Below are 20,887 nucleotides of genomic sequence, written 5' to 3' on the forward strand. Positions count from 1 at the left end.
CAGACATTGAACTTTCCAGCTTTTTTAACTTTACACAGTTTCCCACTACCTCCACCCCTACCCCACTCCCAGGTCGGTAATGCCTTGCTTCCAAGCCAGATGAATTTCCACCATTAGCATGATGCCTTCCCTAAAGCCCATTAGGAAAAGAGAGGTCCTCTCTCTGCACACTGCCTCCTTCTCTACAGCTTATATTAACTCTCACATGGGTGTGATCACACCCTACCCAGTCAGCACCAATTCATGGGCTAGCCTTTTATCTCTCCAACCAAACTAAGGTACTCAGGGCAGGCCCCACTTCCACATGTCCAGATTCTCCCACCCCCATCCTCTACTGATCTGTGTCTTGCATAGGGTGGTGTCTGCACACAGTTTAGAGATACCTATACTCCAAAAGCTTCTGGGTTCTGACTCCCCAGCCCCATTCTTCAGCCAAAGCACCTCCCTGCACACCCATCCAGTCTGCCTGCTGTGAAACCCTTTCTGCTCATGCAAATCCCAGATCTGGGACCCTCTCCACTCGCCAACTCCCAGGCTTCTCACACTGTCCCTATCTGTTCTAGAGCTACTACAGTCCTCTAGCCAGGCCTGTCCACAGCCCATCACTCCTCCTCTCCTTCATAGTCACTCCCTCACAGGGGAGGCAGCAAGTGCCCTGGAGTAAGTGGCTACTAGGTACTTCCCAGGCTGAAGTGGGGTGATTATTAAAAAAAGGTACCAGGGGTTCCCTGAGTACCTCCCTTCCCCCCTCCCCTCCCCACCATACGCACACTTGAATAACGGAATTGGGGCTCCATATCTGATGGGAGCAGACTTAGGTCCAGGTCCACATCCAGGTGAAAGTGAAGGAAGACTCAACTTGAGCAGCTGTCTAGACCCACTGGGGAGGAAAGGGGGGCGCTGAATGGATCCCAGAAAAATGTGGGACTAAAGTCACCCGACCTCTCGACCCCTCCGTGCCCCGTGCTGTGAAGTGCAGGCGTGGAGCTACTCCGTCTTTGCCACTGGAGTAGGAAGCCCCCAAACACGATCCCTGGGTTCATGCTTCCTAGTTCCTTACAGGAAGACCGATACCACTCAGGAAAGGCCAATGTGCAGACTACAGCTAGAAGGCCGGACTTCTAACAGAAGCTCTCAGACTTGGCTTGGTTACAGGGGCCCACATCACCCGCCCGGGGGTCTTAAAGACCTCAAGCCTCCAGCTCCCCGCAGCGGCGCCGCGGGAAGCCTCTGTCCCCGCCCCCGGCTCCGCGCCCATTGGCTGGGCTTCTCATCAGCTCCGCCCAGCAAACACGCCCTGCGCCCACGCATGCGCAGAATCCCTCCGCCGCCACCAATTCAGCACCAGCGCACGGACAGCGGCGCCGCCCACGGGCATGGACGGAGGTAGCTGCAGCAGCGGTAGCGGTCCGGCTCCTGGCCCAGGTCCGGAAGGGGAGCAGCGGCCCAAGGGAGAGCCCTTGGCCCCAGATGGAAGCTCCCCGGACAGGTAGGGCAAACCACTCCACAGACCCAGCTCACAGACCTTCCCAGCACGCACGCCCCAGTTATTCCCAGTAGCCGCCATCCATCGCCCCCATTCATTCCCCAGCCCCTCTCAGCCTCTTCCGGCGCCTCCATGCTCCCGGCCCCCTGGCCACGCCCTTATTCTGCCAAGTCAATTTTCTTTCTCCCTGCTACACCCCACTGTCAGCCCCCCATCGCTCTCATCGCCCCAGTTCTTGCCCCACCCACTGTTCCTATCTTAAGGTCTGGGGTTCCCTCCCTCTAGCCTTCCGAGCCCTTCCCTTTAAGCCCTGCCCCCCACGTCTTCTCTGTAAACCCGTAGCCTGCAGCAACCTCAGGCGGGGTTCCAGTGTGTCAGTGGGCTGGAGAGTGCGTGTGTATCGTAGACGGAATGTTTGACAAGGTGTGTGTCCTGGGGAGAGCAGATACTCAGCGACCACGCCAAGGACTGTCTTTGTCCATCACCATCAGTCTCCACTCTGCCCTGCATGGCCAGCTGCGCACGTGTGGACCAGAGTCCCTGCATGTGGCAGCTACCCGCGCTCGCTGAAGACACTAAGGTAGGCAGGTTCAGAGGCTCAGGCTACAGTCAGAACCAAGCCTGAAAGAGCCCCAGGCTGGCAGGACAGGAGGAATACTTCCGGCTGAAGGCTCAGATCTTGGTGCCTATCCTCTCTCTTTCTCCACCATATGTGTGAGGGAACAGCCCAACCAGGTAGCAATATGGCGCAATTTCTGTGCCCTGCATGGTCTGCCACTTCCAGGATCCCTCCCCTAATGTGGCACTGCCTTTCTATGCTGCCTGGACTGAAATAGGAGGCATTCTTTAGAGGCAAAAAGCAGAGGTAGACACATGGTCTCCAGACTGCTGCAGTTAAAATGTACATTCTGTACTTCAGAGCAAGAGGAGGCTCCACAAGTGAAATATTGTCATTCCTCTATTGTTAACACCTTAGCCTGGACAGATTTAGTCACCTTTTCTTAGGAAAGGCACAGAGATCTCTTCAAAGAGATGAGACACAGGATTGATATGCTCCCGGGACCAGGGTCAGCCTGGGAGTGTGGCTTGACCAAAGAGCCAGAGGTAGACAGGGCAGGGATGGTAACAGGGCAGAGCAGGGACCTGGGGCCAGAAGCCTCCCTAGAAGGTGCTGGAGAGTCATTTGGTTCCTTGGATATTTTGCCAAGGATCAACCCTGACTGGACTGCTCACTTTCCCTGTCCATGAGGGTCATTCCTGGGCACAGGAACCACTTGCTGTCCTCCAAAACCTCCCTGGGACCGCTGACCCCTCTCCACTTCCCCAGAGACCCTGAATACTAATCAGGCAAAGGGACTCACTTCAATTCAAGAACAAATATGCTCCTGCCAAGCTCAGGAGAACTCTGGGGATAGATACACAGTGAAGATGATGACGTGCACATGCACACACATGGTACTTAACTAACGCATTGACTACAGAGCCAACTGAGATAATTCATTCTTTGTCTTTAAAATTATCATTTTATTTTCCTAGTAGCATGAGCTGCTTCCCCATCTATCCTGACCACTCTTCAGGATCACATGCATGTTCATATGGCTATATGTCTGTGGGCTTGGGGGCAAGGTTAATGCACATGTACATTGTCTCTTGTGAGGCTCCCAAACGGGGGCTCTGTGTCTGGGGCCCTGTCAGCTAGGCCCTGACTGCTGTGACTCTGGCCTCTTAAGGAGGTCTGCGTCACCACTTTCCATTCCCCTGCCTGCCCGCCTCAATCACTAACTTGGCTTACAGGCCAGCAGGTCCAGGCAGGCAGCCCAGGAAGTTGATCATCCCAGCGAGAGCCATGGAACTGAGAGGGTGAGAATGAAAGCCCCCTGGGGAGGCAAGGCCTGGACCGCTTAACTCATATTATTACTATGAGTTAAGTACAGAGGGCAGCAAGGGCTGGCAAGAGAAAGCTTTTATTCTGAGAAGAGTTTGGCTATTCTCCTTGAAAGAGTGGAGACAAAGGCCCAGTCCTGCAGCAGTCAGAATGTGGAGGCTTTCAAATTCTACCATTTTGATAATGACGGGCACAGTCAAAAAGGGTGAGATTTGGAAACAACTAATCCTTGGTCTCTGGAGAGGGAAGAAGGGGTTAAAAGGAAGACTGTGGGGCCAGGAAGACCCCAATAGAAGCAAACAAGTGGTAGAACCTGGAATGCCCCTTGAACAGAAGCCAACCCCTAAGGAAGGGGTTGGACTTTGAGGTTTGGTAGGCTGGTTAAGGGAGCGTGCTCCTCCAGCACCTTCTTGATGAAAAAGAAACTGACACTCTAAGTGGGAGCCTGGCTCCTAGGACAAGTCCAGTGCTCAATGAGGGTGTTAAGGCCATGAAAAGTTGGACTAGACACCCTGGTTGCCCCACCCTCCTGACCTCTGGGAAGCAGGCCCAGCTCTACAGAGGGAGGCTGAGACTAATGGGTCATCTTCATGCCTTCAGGATTGAACTCAGACCAAGCACAGTGCCCAGCATGTATTAGGTGCTCAAAAAAGCACCCACAGAGTAAAAATCTTAAAGAAGTAGATGCCCACACTTATACACATAAATCCAAGCCATATATCCAGCTTCCTTTTGGCCCATGGAGATGGGACCATAAGGCCTTTTAGCTGCTAGGATCCTGGTTGCTATATCATTAACTTTATGGGGTAATCTGAGGTCTTGCTTTAAAACAACATTGGCCCTGGCTGGCGTAGCTCAGTGGATTGAGCGCGGGCTGGGAACCAAAGTGTCCCAGGTTCGATTCCCAGCCAGGGTACATTCCTGGGTTGCAGGCCATAACCCCCAGCAACCGCACATTGATATCTCTCTCTCCCTCTCTCTCTCTCTCCCCCTCCCTAAAAATTAAAACAAAAAACAAAAAACAAAAAAAACACATTGGTCTAATTCTCCTTTTTCTTTCTTTTTTAAAAATATTGTTTATTTTTAGAGAGAGGGGAAAGGCGGGAGAAAGAGAGGGAGAGAAACATGTGTGAGAGATACAGCAATCAGTCACAACCCAGGCATGTGCCCTGACCGGGAATAGTATCAGCAACCCTTTGGTCCACAAGCCGGAGAGCTCAATCCACTGAGCCACACCAGCCAGGGCTAATTCCTATTTTTCAAAATTCTGAGTTAGTAAAAAATATAAGTATCAGTGATTGAAATCATGGAATCAAATCCTGATGCAGCTTTTGGATAACAAAAAGGAAAGCATTTATAATTATATATGTAGTGAGATTTTTAAGGTGTGAGAAGTTCTCACATAGAGATTTATGAACTGAGGTGCCTAAAGAGGCCAAATTGTAAATACATATGTACTTTTTAGACTACATGCTCCCTGCAGCACTGAGTGTGAGAAGGGGCAAGAAAGAAAATGTACCTTCCACGTGCCAGACTCCTCACATATGTTGTATCAGTTAATACCAAACCTGGGAGGGGTCATTATCAGCACACCCTCACACAACAGACATGGATGCCAATGCTCCAGGAATTGTGTATCTTCCCCGAGGTCCCAGAGCTATAGGGTCATGGAGCCAGGAGCACACCTCCACCTCTCCCCCCACATTTTGTTCTCAGTATAAGGCCATGCTCCCCTAACTGCTGTGCCAGCCAGCCTTCTGGGAGGAAGAGGATGAGCTTGCCCATTCTTTCCAGTTCCTTTACTTGGTCTCTGGGCAGAGCCCAGCCTCTGGGGACAATGTCCACTTGCACCAGGACTGTGGCCCACAGCCCCTTCAGCAGGGCAGCTGGCGGGACTGGCAGCCAGGGTTGCTTCAGCATGCACCTGGCCCTCCTGCAGGAGCTATGCAGCTCTGGTGAGCCAGGTGAGCCAGGGAGATGGGAGGAAAGAGACAGGGCTATGCCAAGGCTGCCCATCTCAGAACCCCTGGGGGTCCCCACTCTGTTCTGTGACCATGTTCTCCTGTCCTGAGTCTGGCAATCCTATCATGGGGTGGGATCCATCTAGCCCCACACCCAAAGGGTGGGGCTGGGTCCCTATACAGAGTCCCGCCTTCATTAGTAATTTTGGAAGAGAAATCTATTTCTGACTCCTCCCTAGCAAGTTCCTTGGGGGTCCAAACTCCATCTCCCAACAATGCATACCCTTGCAAAACAAACCTTCCTTCCATGACTCAACATTGGTGGAAGGACAGCAGCGGCCTCTGCCAAACTTTCTCCAACTACCCCCAACCCGGTGAAGGTCCGGCCCTCCTCTGGGCTCTTTCAGCCCTCTAGGACTTCTTCTCTCACAGCACTCAACATGGTAGACTGTCCACATCTCCCACCTACTATGAGTGCCTAGAGGACAAGGACCTTCTTTATCCTAGCACCACTATTTGCAGCCTGTCTGGCACTCAGTATTCATTCAACAAACATTCCCTGGGCACCTTCTGTGTGTAAGGCACTGTTTAAGGCACTGAGGACAGAGAGATGAATAAATGCACCGGGCCCCTGCTCTCCCAGAGCTCACATTCCATATGAGAGGCAGGCAATAAACATGACCACTCTACAACATAATGTCCAGTTGTGGCAAATGCTCTGAAGAAATATAAAGCAGGAAGGGGGATGGAGAACTGGTAGGTGATTATTTAGAGAGGGTAGTCACGGAAGGTTTCTCTAAGAAGGTAATAGTTGAACTGAGAATAGAATCAAGAGAGAGTAAGAGCCATGCAATTATCTGGGGGAGCAGCGATTATCTGTAGGGACAAGGATGCAACAGGTGCTCAATACATATCGAATGAGAGAATGAACCGACGACTGCAGCAGAAAGAACACAGGACCACAAGTCAGAACTGGGTTCAAGGCCCAGCTCTTTGTATCCCACAGAACCCCGGTTTTCAAATCTACGCACAAGGAAAGTACTTCCTCTGTAGGTTTTTGTAAAGAGTAAATTAGATCATACATGTAAAATCACATTTGTAGCCTCGCAGTGTCTGGCATGTAGCAGGCTGCCAATTTTTCTTGGAGTGCATGGGTGAGTAAGACAACGGACCCCAAGAGGTAGGCAGCGGATGCAGATCCACAGCCCCCACCCCCCTTGCCTCCCCTCTGGGACTGGCGATGGAAAAGTCCTGCCAGTGCACCCCCACCCAGTCTTCCCTGCGTCTTCTCTCCCCAGGTCCCAGAGCAAGGCTGTGGCCCCTGCGGCAAGCCCAGAAAGAAGCTGCTCCCTCCACAGCTGCCCCCTCGAGGACATTTCCAGTTCTTCGGGACCTCCACCAGTGACTTCTACCCTCCAGCCTGTGGGCCCATCCAGCCCCTCGGCCCCTGCTCTCTTCACTTATGCCCGGGCACCACAGGAATACCGGGGCGGCACTTCCCTGCCCGGGCTTGGGGACCGGGCGGCTCTGTGCTCCCATGGCTCCAGCTTCAGCCCTTCCCCAGCCCCCTCACAGCACGATGGGGCCTGGAAGCCGCCATCTGTGCAACACCATGTGGTCAGCGTCAGGTAAGGAGGGGTCCTGCAGCCTGCCAGCCGCCACTGAAAGGTAGGGCAGGGCTAAAAAGTGGGGCCGATCCCCTGGGCTCTAGGCTCCATGCAGCCCAGGATGCCCCCCACCTCTGATGAAGGAGGCAGTTCCGGCAGAGAGCTTGGAAGTAAGAATTGTAGCTGAGGTGTGGGAAAGCCTAAAAGGGTTAATGCCATTTTCCTGTACCCCCTACCCCCACCTTATAAGAGGACTTTGGCAAGCAGCTATCTTTTCTTCTATTCCACAGGCAGAAACAGGCCTTCCAGATGCCTAAGAGGTAAGCCTAGGCCTTTTCTTGACCCCTGGGGTACCCAGTCCTCACCCAGTATAGCCCCTCCACCCCTTCCAGGTGGCTCTGAGCTCACCTGGCCCCTGCTACCACCCCCAACACCAATTCATGTGGGCTGTCTTCCTCTTTCCCAGCTATTCCCAGCTGATTGCTGAGTGGCCAGTGGCAGTGCTGCTGCTGTGTCTAGCTGTCATCCTCCTCTGCACCCTGGCTGGACTCTTAGGGGGCCACCTGCCCGACTTCTCCAAGCCCTTGCTGGTGAGGAGCCAAGGGGAGGGAGGGGGCCCCCAGGTCTGGCCACCCCAGCTCCGTCTGGAGCAACAGGTTGGCATGGCCCAGCTGGGGGTGGGGTGGCAGTGCTGGGCTCTCAGCCTACAGAGCGAGTTGGGAAGATGGTACAGAGGCGACATGCCTGTCTAACAATCCAGGCAGGCGAGCTGGCCCTCCCTGTTCCCCGGAGACAAAGGGGCAGAGCCAAGAAGCACCAGACGGAAAACCCCTCCTCCTGCTTGCCTGATCTTCTCGGCCCTCCTCCCTACAGGGCTTTGAGCCTCGGGACACAGACATTGGGCGCAAGCTAGTGGTCTGGAGAGCACTGCAGACCCTCACGGGCCCCAGGAAGCTGCTTTCCCTCTCCCCAGACCTTGAGCTGAACAGGTAACGGGTTCCTGTCTTTCCACACCACTGGGGGAAATGGAAGAGGAAATGAGGCCTCTAGGGACAGGCCATCAAGTGACCTCCTTTTAGATCAGTCAGAGGGGCTGGCTGGGGACCTCTGGGGAGTAATGTCTGGCCTCCTCTGAGCACCCCACCCCTTGATGGTGCCTGGCATTGGTTTTCTCTCTACCTCAGCTCAAACCCGCACACCACTCTGAGCCCCGAACCCTGGAGCAGTGCCCAAGAGGGCATGGTCCGGCCCCGGAGGATGGTGGAGCCCCTGGAGGACAGAGGACAAGAAAGCTTCTTCTGCGGCCCCCCTGGTAAGCTTCACATGGCCAGTTCCTGGCTTTAATAGTGGTCCCCACCCCATTACTAGAACAGAAGGACCCAGGAGCACAGATTTAAGCAGACAGAAAGGGAAGGAAGCCAGCTGGCCACATTCAAGCCAAGAAAATTGGGTTGTATCTAGGAAGATGAGTCAGGTCTCAGGCGATCTGCCAGGTAGGGTCAAGCTGGGTGTGGGTGGGCACAGGAGCTGGGATGCGGGCCCAGGACAAGGCAGCCAGGGACAGGTTACAAGCTCCTGAGAATCTGAACCTTTTATGGCTCTGGGTAAGAATCTTTCCTTTGGTGGGCCCAGGACCTGGGGCCAAAGGGCTGAACTCTGGGGGCTGTGTTGCAGAAAAGAGCTATGCACAGCTGGTGTTCATGTCCACCTCCGCGGGCAGCCTGTGGAACCTGCACGCCATCCACTCCATGTGTCGCATGGAACAGGACCAGGTGAGCTGACTAGGGAGGTACAAGGGGCTGGGTGTGGGGGGACCAGGACGCCAAGAACCTGATCCCAGGGAAACACTGCTGAGCCATGACTGCCAGAGTGGATGGGCAAGAGCATTCTCTGCTTAGAAAATTATTCCAATGCTGCTGAAAGGCTCTGGGTTGGGGTACGGAAAGAAGGGTCAACTGTTTTCACAAGAACCAAAACACAAGTGTTGGAAGACCAACATGCAGAGCCTGGGGATTTCCTAAAGGTACCAAAAAGGAACCTCAGGAACTGCGGAACTCAAGAACTGGCCCAAGGCCCCCCGGCTCTCACTAGACAACCACACACCGTAACATCTGCAGGAAGGTCTGCTGAACACCACAAAGTAGCCCCAGATGCTCACTTCACACAGGGTAACCAAAGCACCAAAGACACTGGTTAAGAACATGGGCTCCGGAGTCAGATGCCTGGTTTCCAGGCCAGCCCTGGTACTCCCTAGCTGAATTCAGACTGACTACCAGCTGCCCTCCCTCAAGCTGTGTGACTTCAGGCACGTTTCTTAACCTCTCAGTGCCTCAGTCTTTGTACATATAAAATGGGGATAAGAATGGTACTTTCCTCATAGGCACGTTGTGACAATTAAGATGGAATGTGTAAAACTATAACACAATGACTGGCAATAGTAATCTCTCAATAAATGTTAAGACTGTCACCATGATCTCAGATGCAAAGCCATACACCCAGTTGGTGGCAGAACAGAGCCTGGGGCTCCCAGACAGGTGCTCTGTAACTACACCGGTTGTCGTGATGTCAACAGCAGGTGGGAGAGAAGAGGAGGCAGGAGGTCTGAAAAGAAACAGCCCTGTGCCTGAGAGGGTTTAAACAGACTAGTAGACAGAGGGAAGGGGCTAGTGTTTGGCAGTGACCTTGATCCTGGAATGTTTTGGCCTCCACTTCTCTCACCATTTGCTTCCAGTTTCCTAGACCTTTGACCCTGTTTCATCTGTGGCTGCCACTTCCACTCCTACTTCTGGCTCAGGCAGTGTAGAGTTGGGGTGTGTGACCCACAGGGCCCTTAGGGCAGGACCTCTCAGGCTGGGGCCTTGGCAGCATTTCTGAAGCTCCTTTGATGGAGCCAAGATGTAACTGCTGACACCTGGGCCAAGAGCCAAAAGCAGCTCTGAGACAAGCCAGTTCTGCTAGGCTGTCAGGATACCGCTCTGCCTCTGCCCTGCAAAAGGAGGTGAGAGGGCCTTGGGCAGGGCTGGGGAACCCTGGGCCTCCTCACTTCCTGCCCTTGAACTCTCTCCTGCTGTCTGTGCCCTACAGATCCGCTCCCATTCCCACTTTGGGGCTCTGTGCCAGCGCACAGCAGCCAAGGAGTGCTGCCCCAGCTGGTCCCTGGGCAACTATGTGGCTGTGCTCTCCAACCGCTCTTCCTGCCTGGATACTACTCAAGCAGACACAGTCCACACACTGGCCTTGCTTCGGGCCTGTGCCCTCTACTACCACCGTGGTGTCCTGGTGCCCTCTTGTCTGGGACCAGGGCAGGATAAGCCCCCACGCTGTTCCCAGGTGCCCACCAAGTGCTCCCGGAGCAGTGCTGTGTACCAACTTCTGCACTTCCTGCTGGACAGGGACTTTCTGAGTCCCCAAACTGCTGACTACCAGGTGCCCTCTCTCAAGTACAGTCTGCTCTTCCTGCCCACCCCAAAGGGTGCCTCCATGATGGGCATCTACCTGGACCGCCTAGCCACCCCCTGGGAGCTCTCTGACAATTACACGTCCATCACCGGCATGGACCTGGGCCTCAAGCAGGAGCTGCTGAGGCACTACCTGGCCCAGGATACAGTGTACCCCTTGCTGGCCCTGGCTGCCATCTTCCTCAGCACCGCCCTCTACCTGCGCTCCCTCTTCCTCACACTCATGGTGCTGCTAGGGGTGCTCGGCTCCCTGCTGGTGGCCTACTTCCTTTACCGAGTGGCCTTCCGAATGGCCTATTTCCCCTTCGTAAATCTGGCAGCGCTCGTCCTGCTCAGCAGCGTCTGCATCAACCACACCCTTATCTTCTTCGACCTCTGGCGTCTCAGCAAGAGCCAGCTGCCCTCTGGGGGAATGGCACAGCGCGTGGGCCGCACCATGCACCACTTTGGCTACCTGGTGCTGGTCTCTGGCCTTACCACCAGCGCGGCCTTCTACGCCAGCTACCTGAGCCGCCTTCCGGCCGTGCGCTGCTTCGCCCTTTACATGGGCACTGCTGTGCTGGCGCACCTGGCGCTCACGCTGGCCTGGCTGCCCTCCTCTGCCGTGCTTCACGAGCGCTACCTGGCCCGGGGCTGTGCGGCCCGTGCGCAAGGCCCATGGGCCGGCAGCGCACCCCGGCGGCTAGCGCTGGCGTTGCACCGGAGGCTCCGCGGCCTTCGGAGGGCCGCGGCCGGCACCTCGCGCCTACTCTTCCAGCGCCTCCTGCCCTGCGGCGTCATCAAGTTCCGCTACATCTGGATCTGCTGGTTCGCGGCGCTGGCGGCAGGGGGAGCCTACATCGCTGGCGTCAGCCCCCGCCTGAGGCTGCCTACCCTGCCTCCGCCCCGAGGCCAGGTCTTTCGGCCCAGCCATCCCTTCGAGCGCTTCGATGCAGAGTACCGTCAGCAGTTCTTGTTCGAGCGGTTACCTGAGGGCGAGGGGGGCCACATGCCCGTGGCTTTGGTGTGGGGCATCCTGCCTGTGGACACTGGGGACCCCCTGGACCCTCGCAGCAACAGCTCACTGGTAAGTGACCCTGCCTTCTCTGCCAGCAGTCCTGAGGCCCAGCGCTGGCTGCTGGCACTCTGCCACAGAGCTCGGAATCAGAGTTTCTTTGGTGCCCAGCCTGAGGGCTGGCCCACAGTGTGCTTCGTGGAGACCCTCCAGCACTGGATGGAGAGCCCCAGTTGTGCCCGCCTGGGGCCTGGCCTCTGCTGTGGCCACTCAGGCTTCCCCTGGGCGCCGCAGCTTTTCCTGCACTGCCTCAAGATGATGGCTCTGGAGCAAGGCCCAGAGAGCACCCGTGACCTGGGACTCCGCTTCGACACCCAGGGCGGCCTGACTGCCCTGGTCCTTCAGTTCCAGACCAACTTCCAGTATAGTCCAGACTACAGCCAGGCCCACCGCTTCTACACTGAGGTCAGCCACTGGCTGGCAGCAGAGCTGCGCAGGGCGCCTCCCGGCCTCCGCCAAGGTTGGTTCACCAGCCAGCTGGAGCTGTACAGCCTTCAGCACAGCCTGAGCACCGAGCCTGCTGTAGTGCTGGGCCTGGCTCTGGCGCTGGCCTTTGCCACACTGCTGCTGGGTACCTGGAACGTTCCACTCAGCCTATTCTCCGTGGCAGCTGTGGCAGGCACGGTGCTGCTCACCGTCGGGCTCCTGGTTCTCCTCGAGTGGCAGCTCAACACTGCCGAGGCACTCTTTCTCTCTGCCTCTGTGGGCCTCTCAGTAGACTTCACTGTCAACTACTGCATCTCCTATCACCTGTGCCCACACCCGGACCGCCTGAGCCGCGTGGCTTTCTCATTGCGCCAGACCAGCTGCGCCACAGCCATGGGGGCCGCGGCCCTGTTTGCCGCTGGTGTGCTCATGCTGCCTGCCACAGTGCTGCTCTATCGCAAGCTGGGCATTGTCCTCATGATGGTCAAGTGCGTCAGCTGTGGCTTTGCCAGCTTCTTCTTCCAATCTCTCTGCTGTTTCTTTGGACCAGAGAAGAACTGTGGTCAGATCCTCTGGCCCTGTGCCCACCTGCCGTGGGATGCTGGAACTGGGGAGCCACGTGGGGAGAAAACAGGCCGCCCACGACCAGGGCCAGTAGGAGGGCAGCCCGGGTCCTGCTCAGAGCAATATGAGCTACAGCCCCTGGCACGGCGCCGGAGCCCCAGCTTTGACACCAGCACAGCCACCAGCAAACTGTCCCACCGGCCCTCAGTGCTCTCCGAGGATCTACAGCTGCATGATGGCCCCTGCTGCTCCCGTCCCCCACCAGCCCCTGCCTCCCCAAGGGAGCTGTTCCTGGACCACAAGGCAGTCTTCAGCCAGTGCCCAGCCCTGCAGACCTCCTCCCCTTATAAGCAGGCTGGCCCCAGCCCTAAACCCCAGGCCAGGCAGGACTCCCAAGGGCAGAAGGCTGAGCCTGTGCAAGCCTCACCAGAAGCTCCTGCCCATGCCCCCAAGCCCAAGGCTGCAGAGCCACCTGACTGCCTCTGCTCTTCAGCCAGCACCCTGGAGGGGCTCAGCGTCTCTGACGAGACCTGCCTAAGCACCTCTGAGCCCAGTGCCCGTGTGCCAGATTCCACGGGTGCCTCTCCAGAGGACCCAGGTGAAACTGAGCAGTCAGTACCCGAGCGGGGCCAGCTGAACGGGAAGCGGGACACCCTGTGGCTGGCGCTGAAGGAGACTGTGTACGACCCATCACTGCCTGCCTCCCACCAGAGCAGCTCGTCCTGGAAGGGCCGTGGGGGGCCAGGGGATGGCAGCCCCGTGGTTCTGCCCAACAGCCAGCCAGATCTGCCAGACGTTTGGCTGCGCAGGCCCAGCACCCACACTTCAGGCTACAGTAGTTGAGGGAGGCCCAGGGAGGCTGGGCCAGGGTACAGAGCCTGTCAGGGATGGCGAGGCAGGGGCAGCATCAGGCTGGAGCCTGATGGTGTTTCCCCATGTCAGCATGGAGAGGTCTCACCCTCCAACTGTGGATTTTAAACCCTGCCAGATGTTCCATCCTTGGCCTGGGCTGCTGCTTACACCCCACATCTGGAGGATTCAGTAGGGAAAGTCTTTGGCGGGAAATGCCAAGCTCTCTCTGTGACCCACTGAAAGTTCTTGCGCCCCCACAGTGCCAGCCAGGACCCACCCAGCGCAGAAGAGTCCTGAGGAATCTCAGCAGCCCCCTGGGCCTCCCACCTTTCAGGGGCTCTTTATCAGGACACTTCCTTCTCTTTGAGGAGCTTCATTGTGCCAGAATTGGGTGGGGGGCGGGGGGGGGGGGCTGTATCCTGAACTGCCCTGCCCTCCTCACATCTCCCAGTCTGACCGGAAGTTCATCAAGGCCAGAGATGGGAGGAGTGGGAGGAGCAGGAAGAGGCCACCTGCTCAGCCGCGGAGCAGCCCTATGATACTGCAGGCTGGTCCCTCATAGGAAGCTGCTGTGGCAGGGAAGGGTGGTCTCCACTGTTAACAGAGTCCTTTCCATCCCTGCCTCTTTCAGTTTACAGAACACTTCTGTTCCTGTTGTCTCCTTGGAATCTCACTTCACTATAGCGTAGCCTGCAGTTGGCCAGGTCCTTCTGCCCCCAGTTTACAGGTAAAGACATTGAAACTAAACAAAGTGATTTGCCTGAAGTCACAGAGCTAATAAATGGCAGAGCAGGTTTCCACACTCACTCTACCTCTACAGCTCACACTCTCCTCCTGGTGGTCACCTGCCCCAAGGACGTTGGTCTGTGGCTGTCCTTATCTTTTGCCTCTAGCACCCTCCCATGACCCGCCTTCTCAGATGTCTCTGAGTAAGCTCCCCTCCCGCCTCCTTTTAAAAGGCCTGCATCTCCAGAGAGCTACACCCTGAACAAGCCTGGAGTTCCTCCCCATCAGCCAGCTGAGATGCCTACTGGCCTGGCTCACCTGATCTCCAGGTCCAGAGTCAGTGACAAGCCTCTTCCATGGCCCCAGTGTGTGGAAAGCCCCTGCCAGGAGAAACACTGAGGGCAGTAGATGTGGAGCAGAGTTCCTTTAAGGCAAGACCTCAGGGCTGTCCTTGCTGGGACTACGTGGATCTGAAGCTATTCGCCAGGTAGGGTCCCCAGCTTCCTAAGGACAGGTCTCTCTGGTGGCCACCAGCAGACCAAAGGGTGGTTCCTCCCCCCTAAAGCAACGAGTCTCTCTGGAAGGCTTTATCACATGTAAGAGCTCATGACACTCAGAGCATCAGTGAGCTTGCTGAACACCCACTCCGCACACGGCACTCCAAGGAGGCAGAGGCACAGGACGAAACAGTAGCTTCCCTCAAGGAGCTCATTCTCTAATGGGGAAAACAGTTCACACGCCCATGCAGGCATCAGTGGGTCTCTGAGGGACATATGCCTGTCACCATCAGTATCGCTGGAGCACCAGTACCCAAGACTGGGTAACCAGGAGAGCTTTCTGGAAGATTTGCTTGAGCTGGGCTTCAGAAGTCTAAGTATCTCAGACTAGAAGGAACTTCAATGATCATCCATCCAGAAGTTTTCAAACTCTGTAGCCTCAGGACCCCTTCTCCAAAGAACTCTTGTGTGGGAACACAGTATATAAAACAGACACAGAGCAGCCACTCCAGGGGGTGCCAGGTGGGAGCAAACAGAGCCGGCTCACCTCCCCTTCCACCACACTTCTCCGGGAGCCCGGGAGCCCTCCAGCTCCTGAAGGCTCCGCCGAGTTTGGTGTGGAACCTGATTCAGGCCATTTGACAGATGAGTATCACAAAGGAGAAGGGAGTTTTCTAGGAAGAGTCTATGGCAGAGCCAGAGACAAATCAAGGAGTGATCTGTTTTGTTTTGTTTTTTTTTTCTGTATTGTTGAGACTCGCCTCCCGTACCAAGTTGCCCAGGGACAGAAACCCCAATGAGACACTGGAGTTGTGAAAGACACAGAAGACCGTGGGCAGAATGACAGGACCCTTTACTCTGCGACACAAATAAATCAAACCCATTCAACTCCTAGGAAAGGAGGCAGTGACTAAGATGTCACCTGGATCTCTTTCCCTGTCCAAGTGGAATTCAGCCTCCCTGGTCTAGGGCTGCTCATCAGGGTCCTGCCTTCTCTGCACCGAGGACTGGGTCCTCTGTTAGCACACAGCCAGGCGGTGAGAGCCCTGGTCTCACCTGGGACAGTCCGCCCTCTAGAGGGAGGACAGGTGAGCTCTTCCTCTCAAGCATGAGCAGAAGTCTGGCCTTGACTCAAAAGAGAGTCCAGCATCTGAGTTGCTTCTCAACAGCTCACCGAGGCCCTTTTGCCCCAGGTTGTGGGAGGGCAGCAGGGACCTGGACCCAAAGGACCTGCTCCTCCACACCCTTCTTCGTGTCTTACAAAGGAAAACATTGGTGTCTGGGACTGGAGCTTCAAAAACCTTGCCTGAGCACAACCGCTGAAAAGTTAGAGCATGGGGCGGAGGGTCACAGGGGGTTGGGCACGCCTGGGGACGCCATCAGGGACTCCCGGGTCTCAGTCTTGCAGGCCATGGCTGTAAAACCCTGTAGGAGGGCAGATGCGCCAGAGCCGTCAAGGTGCTGACTGGATTTGCCCTTACCGCTCCAGGCCCCAAGGACTGGAAAACCAGTGGCAATCAAACACCTCACCTTGCAACGAGAATGGCCCACAGTGACAGCAGTTGCCCCGCTTCAGAGAGTAACCCAGCCCACCTCTCCAGCTCCAATTTTGGAAGGCAGGACTTAGCACTTTCAATTTCCTTTGACTTTAGCAGATCTATTCTCTTCATTATCGTTGTGGGTGGTCACAGTGAGTGTGTGGCCCTGGACACCTGTGGGGAGAGGTTTAGAAGCATGCCATGAGGCAGGGAAACCAGTCGAAACATTCATGTTTGCTCCGGAAAATCCAAGAAATGGTTTCTTAGCTAGCACTGAGATGCTTTACAATAGAACTATGTCATTTGGGACTTGAGAGTATCTCTCCTATTGGTGCCACAGATGCTTGAACTCACGCTCAGAGTATGTGGGCTGTGTTTTTAAAATGTAACTTGGTAACATTTGTGACAACGGGAAAGCCCATCCTTCCATGGCTGTGGCACTTTGATGATGGTGGTGGTGGACACGGATTGATGTGACTGGCCAAATGTTAGATTTTACTGGCACACGGCGTATTCCATACCATGACATCTAGTCAATATCCCAGCCTGAGCCTGATTCTGAAAGAGACAGCTTCTAATTCTCCTATGAGATTTAGAAGCCAAACTTCCTCAGCCCCCTCCAACTCATTTCATTCTCCCAGTGCACAACAGGGCAGGGAGACAGCTGAGGGGTGTCAGGAAGGAGGATAATACATTGATTTGTTGTACGACCTTCACTCACTGTCCAGAGAGTTTCTGATCTTTTCTGCCACGGTGGCCTCATCTCAGCCTTTGATAACACACACGGGCAATTACAGGCTCCTGGGCATCCCAGGCCACTCGTCAAGATCCTATTTGCTTGGTAACAGCAAAAACAGACATTCCTCACCCTTTCTACCCTCACCCTTGTTCCCAGGGGCGACGGTAACTCAAGGTCTGGAGGTGTTTATGCTTAAGGGAAGAAACTGTAACACAATTAACTGGGAAGATGAGAAACAGAAAGAAGCCGTTCTGTGCCGTGTGAATGACTAGCAGTCCAAAGTCGCCCTGTGCTGAGGAGCCCTGGAAGGACCTTGATAAACTTATAATTATTACCATGCCTCTGTGTGATTATTCACAGTGTCTCTCAATAGAGGGGAAAGATCAGCATCTGGTCAACTTCGCAAACATCGAACAGAAGCTTTAGTGTTGCTAAAGAAAATCACACAGTTGGGCAGAGTGATGTAGGTCTGAATTCATGACCACCAACCTCCAACTGAACCCTCAGCTAGTCCCTGCCTCGCTAGTTTCCATTCTAATTACTAGTGTCCATTTTTTGTAAGGACCATTTCATACTTTCTCTACCTTCCTCAGGTATCTGATACCCACCTCCACCTTCCACAACCCCACTGTCCACGGACAGCCCATTCTTCATAAAGAAAACTGGAAATGCACTCACCTTCAAGCCTCCAAGTCCCCAACTTACCCATCTCTGCCCCTGCCCGCTTCTCTCCCCATCCCCTCCATTACAACAAAGGACACAGTAATTGTTCCATCTATGGCTTCACACACTGCACCAGCGGCCTTCAAACAGGGCTTGCATTTCCACGGGAACATGAAGACTTTCTAAAAGGCACGTGGACACAGACAGTTGTAAGGGAATCAACTTCCAGAGCTGCTTCTTTCATGCTTCCTTTCTTTGTATTGATCAGCCTAAGAAGGAGCCTTGGGTCAGTCCATTCTTCTCTGTCTCCTCTTTCCCAGCTGACCCCCTCCTTCATGTTGAATCCTGCTCTGGGAGCTCACTCTGCAGTATTAGAGTAAAAAGGCGGGGCTACTTGAGAATGATCTGCTTGAGGAAGTCCTTGAGAAAGCAAAGTCTAGAGAACTTCTATGAGAATTTTCGAAGGGGGCAACTCTATAGCTCAGTTCTGTGCCTTCTTCATTTAATTTGAATTATTTCCATTGAAAAACAAAATTAAAAACAAAAAAATATATTTTAAAAAGTCAGGCTTTTTCTAATAGAAAGTCAGCCTGATCTGGCTAATGGGTTTGACGTAGAGGACTGGCTTAGCAAACAAGACACATGGTGGATATCTTTCAAAGGTGGACTCATTTAAATCTAAAGCTTCATAGTTTGAACAAAATAGATTTAAAGTACATATACAACCTTCCCTTCTAGCCAAGATGAAGTAGCAGGAATCAGATTTACCCTCTTTCCTGAAACAACAACTAAACAGGAAAAAAATCTATGAAACACAGTTTTCACAAAACTGGATACCAGACAACAAAGCACAGTGATCCCTGACGTACAAGAAACCCATGAGGTGGGCCCTGTAATTGTGCAGCTGACTGCTTGAGAGGGTTTCCAGTATCCATTGCAGGGAGGGAGAACCCAGACAGGCCCATGCAGACTTCCTGAGCTGAGGAGACAGCGCAGCATTTGGGGCAACCAAGGGAGCTAGAGTGCTCAGGACAGGACACTAGATAGGAGGAAGGTGCACAGAGAGAGAGTTCTGGAAATCTGAAAAGGAGCCCCCTCGAGTATTCTTTAGAGCACTGCTCATCGTAAAAATGTGAGGAAGCCACTTGAGATCAAGGAAAGAACCGCCCAAAATGATCAGAGGGAACAGTAGCCACGAGTCACAGAGGGCTGGAACACTGCCTATTCCCATTAGCCACACTGGAAAACCTCATAACTTATGGAGCATTCGTTAGAATTTTCAAAACGTGTGTGGCTCAGTAGTGGGAACTCGTTAGCCCTGGTTTAAATACTGATTATTCCCACCTAATGAATCTTTAAAGCAAAACCTGAAGGGATCAGATTGTTTCTAAGTGATGTAACTGCACCCCAGAACAAACCTTCAGAATATTTACTGGGATACAAAAAATAATCAGTGCCCAGAAACATAAAATTCACTATGTCCAGAGTCTAATAAAAAATTACCAGTCATGCAACGAAGCAGAAAAAATGACCTATATTGAGGAGGAAAATCAATTGACCAACCTAGAACTGATACTGAAAATCAACTGACTAACCTAGAACTGATACTGATTACCTGATAAGGACATCAAAACAGTTATTGTAACTATTCCAAATGTTAACATAGCTAAGTAGAAACTTGGAAGATATTTTTAAAATACCCGAATTGAATGTGGAGAGATGCAAACTAAAATGTCTGAGATGAAAAACTACTGAATCAAGCCCTGGCTGGCGGAGCTCAGTGGACTGTGCACAGGCTGAGAACCAAAGTGTCACAGGTTTGATTCCCAGTCAGGGTACATGCCTAGGTTGCAGGCCATGACCCCCAGCAACCACACATTGATGTTTCTCTCTCTTTCTCCCTTCCTTCCCTCTCTAAAAATAAATAAATAAAAATATTTTTTAAAAAAACTACTGAATCAGAATTAACCATAGTTTAGACATTTAAGAAAAAAAGAATTTTAGAAATGAATAAAGATCATGCATAATATATAGTAGGTAGAAAGCATATGTTCTTTACAAATAATTTATGAAAACATTTAGTCACCAACTAAAAATGGGGGAGAAGGTACATAGTTTTTGTTTCGTTATTTTGTGGGGTTTCATGAACAAAAGAATTCGAAGATGCTGCTCTAGATCCCACCTTCTTCCCTCTTTCACTATGACTTTGCTTCTTTCCTCATCCCCTCCCCTCTCTGAAGCATCCCTCTCTTCCTTTCAGCTGGCTCATTCCCATCAGCATGTGTACCACCCAGTACCTGGGTGGTACACCTTCAGGGTGCGCCCCTCAACCCGCCTCCAGTTACTGCCGGGTGGCTCTACTCCATTCACAAACTTCAAATCCATGCCTGCCATCTCTCTCTTCCTCCTCTCTCATGCACTCTTAAACCAGTTCCAACACGGTTTCCACTCAAACTTCCCCATGAGAATTTCTCTTCCTATACTCATCAATGACTTCTTTGTTGCTACATTTCAAGGATCCTTGTTATTTCTCACCTCACTTGCCCTTTCAGTTATTTTCAATAGTTTGCCAATCCCTCCTTCAGCAGTTTACTACTACTTCCTTCTTAGCTTCTAAAATATCACCCTCTTTTTGTTTTCTTTTCACCTCTCTGGCACCTCTTTATCGTGTTTCTTGCCTGGCACCTTCTTACTGCAACTTCTAAACATGGCTGTCCCTGTTCTGGTCCTAAGTCTCTCTGTACACTTCTTCCTTTGGTGATCTCCTCCAAGGTCTGGTTTTAAATGCATCCATATACCCGTAATTCCCAAAAGTGTATCTCCAACCTAGACTTTCCTCTGGGCTCAAAGCCTGTATTTCCAACTGCCTACTTGACACTTTAAACACCTGAATGTCTCAGAGGCATTTCAAGTTTACCATGTTCAAAACTTAACTCTTACCCCCACCCCCACTCCCCCCAAATTGTGACTCTATCCACATAATTATTCAAGCCAAGGACTCATCCTGAAACCAGGAAAATGTTCCTGGTTTCCCCACAGGCTCCACTGCCTGCCACCACAAAAGCCAAACTTGTGAGACAGGAGCTGGTGTGGAGGACAGTGGTTGATTTTGAATGCTGGCAACCTAAGGAGGTGGCAGGCTCATCCCTCCAAAACCATCTCAACATCTCTGGTCAAGCCAGTGGTTCTTATAGTGAGTTGGTAGGAATTCAGAAGGGGGAGAATTCCAAAGGATGGAATGCAGACATGCAGTTTCTCTTGAGAAAGGGAATTGGGAGTGAGGGGAGGGGGAATGAAGCGGAATCATGAAGTTCTTGCTTGGGCTCATTTTTCTGTTTCTGATGTTATCTTGTGACATAGTTAAGCTCAACATCTGTGGTCCATTGCTTCATTGTCAGTGTCAGCACCCCTCATTCCAGGAACAAGTTATT

General features: G+C 53.2%; 1 protein-coding gene across 1 annotated transcript; it reads left to right on the plus strand.

The window, feature by feature from the left end:
* The first annotated feature begins 1,341 nt into the window (after nt 1–1,341).
* DISP2 (dispatched RND transporter family member 2) lies at nt 1,342–17,127 on the plus strand. The gene is made up of 8 exons (XM_028507727.2): nt 1,342–1,489; nt 6,631–6,960; nt 7,230–7,259; nt 7,406–7,529; nt 7,813–7,928; nt 8,124–8,251; nt 8,614–8,711; nt 10,024–17,127. The coding sequence occupies exons 1-8, from the start codon at nt 1,377–1,379 to the stop codon at nt 13,282–13,284; spliced, it is 4,200 nt and encodes a 1,399-aa protein (XP_028363528.1). The 5' UTR covers nt 1,342–1,376; the 3' UTR covers nt 13,285–17,127.
* Nucleotides 17,128–20,887: the final 3,760 nt, after the last annotated feature.

This window comes from Phyllostomus discolor, chromosome 1 (assembly GCF_004126475.2).
Source record: "Phyllostomus discolor isolate MPI-MPIP mPhyDis1 chromosome 1, mPhyDis1.pri.v3, whole genome shotgun sequence".
NCBI lineage: Eukaryota > Metazoa > Chordata > Mammalia > Chiroptera > Phyllostomidae > Phyllostomus > Phyllostomus discolor.

Excerpts from the sequence above, each read along its gene's own strand:
- DISP2 (XM_028507727.2), top strand. The coding sequence starts at position 1,377 with ATGGACGGAGGTAGCTGCAGCAGCGGTAGCGGTCCGGCTCCTGGCCCA. Across the intron at positions 6,961-7,229 it reads CACCATGTGGTCAGCGTCAG|GCAGAAACAGGCCTTCCAGA; the intron begins GTAAGGAGGGGT and ends TCTATTCCACAG. Across the intron at positions 7,929-8,123 it reads CCAGACCTTGAGCTGAACAG|CTCAAACCCGCACACCACTC; the intron begins GTAACGGGTTCC and ends TCTCTACCTCAG.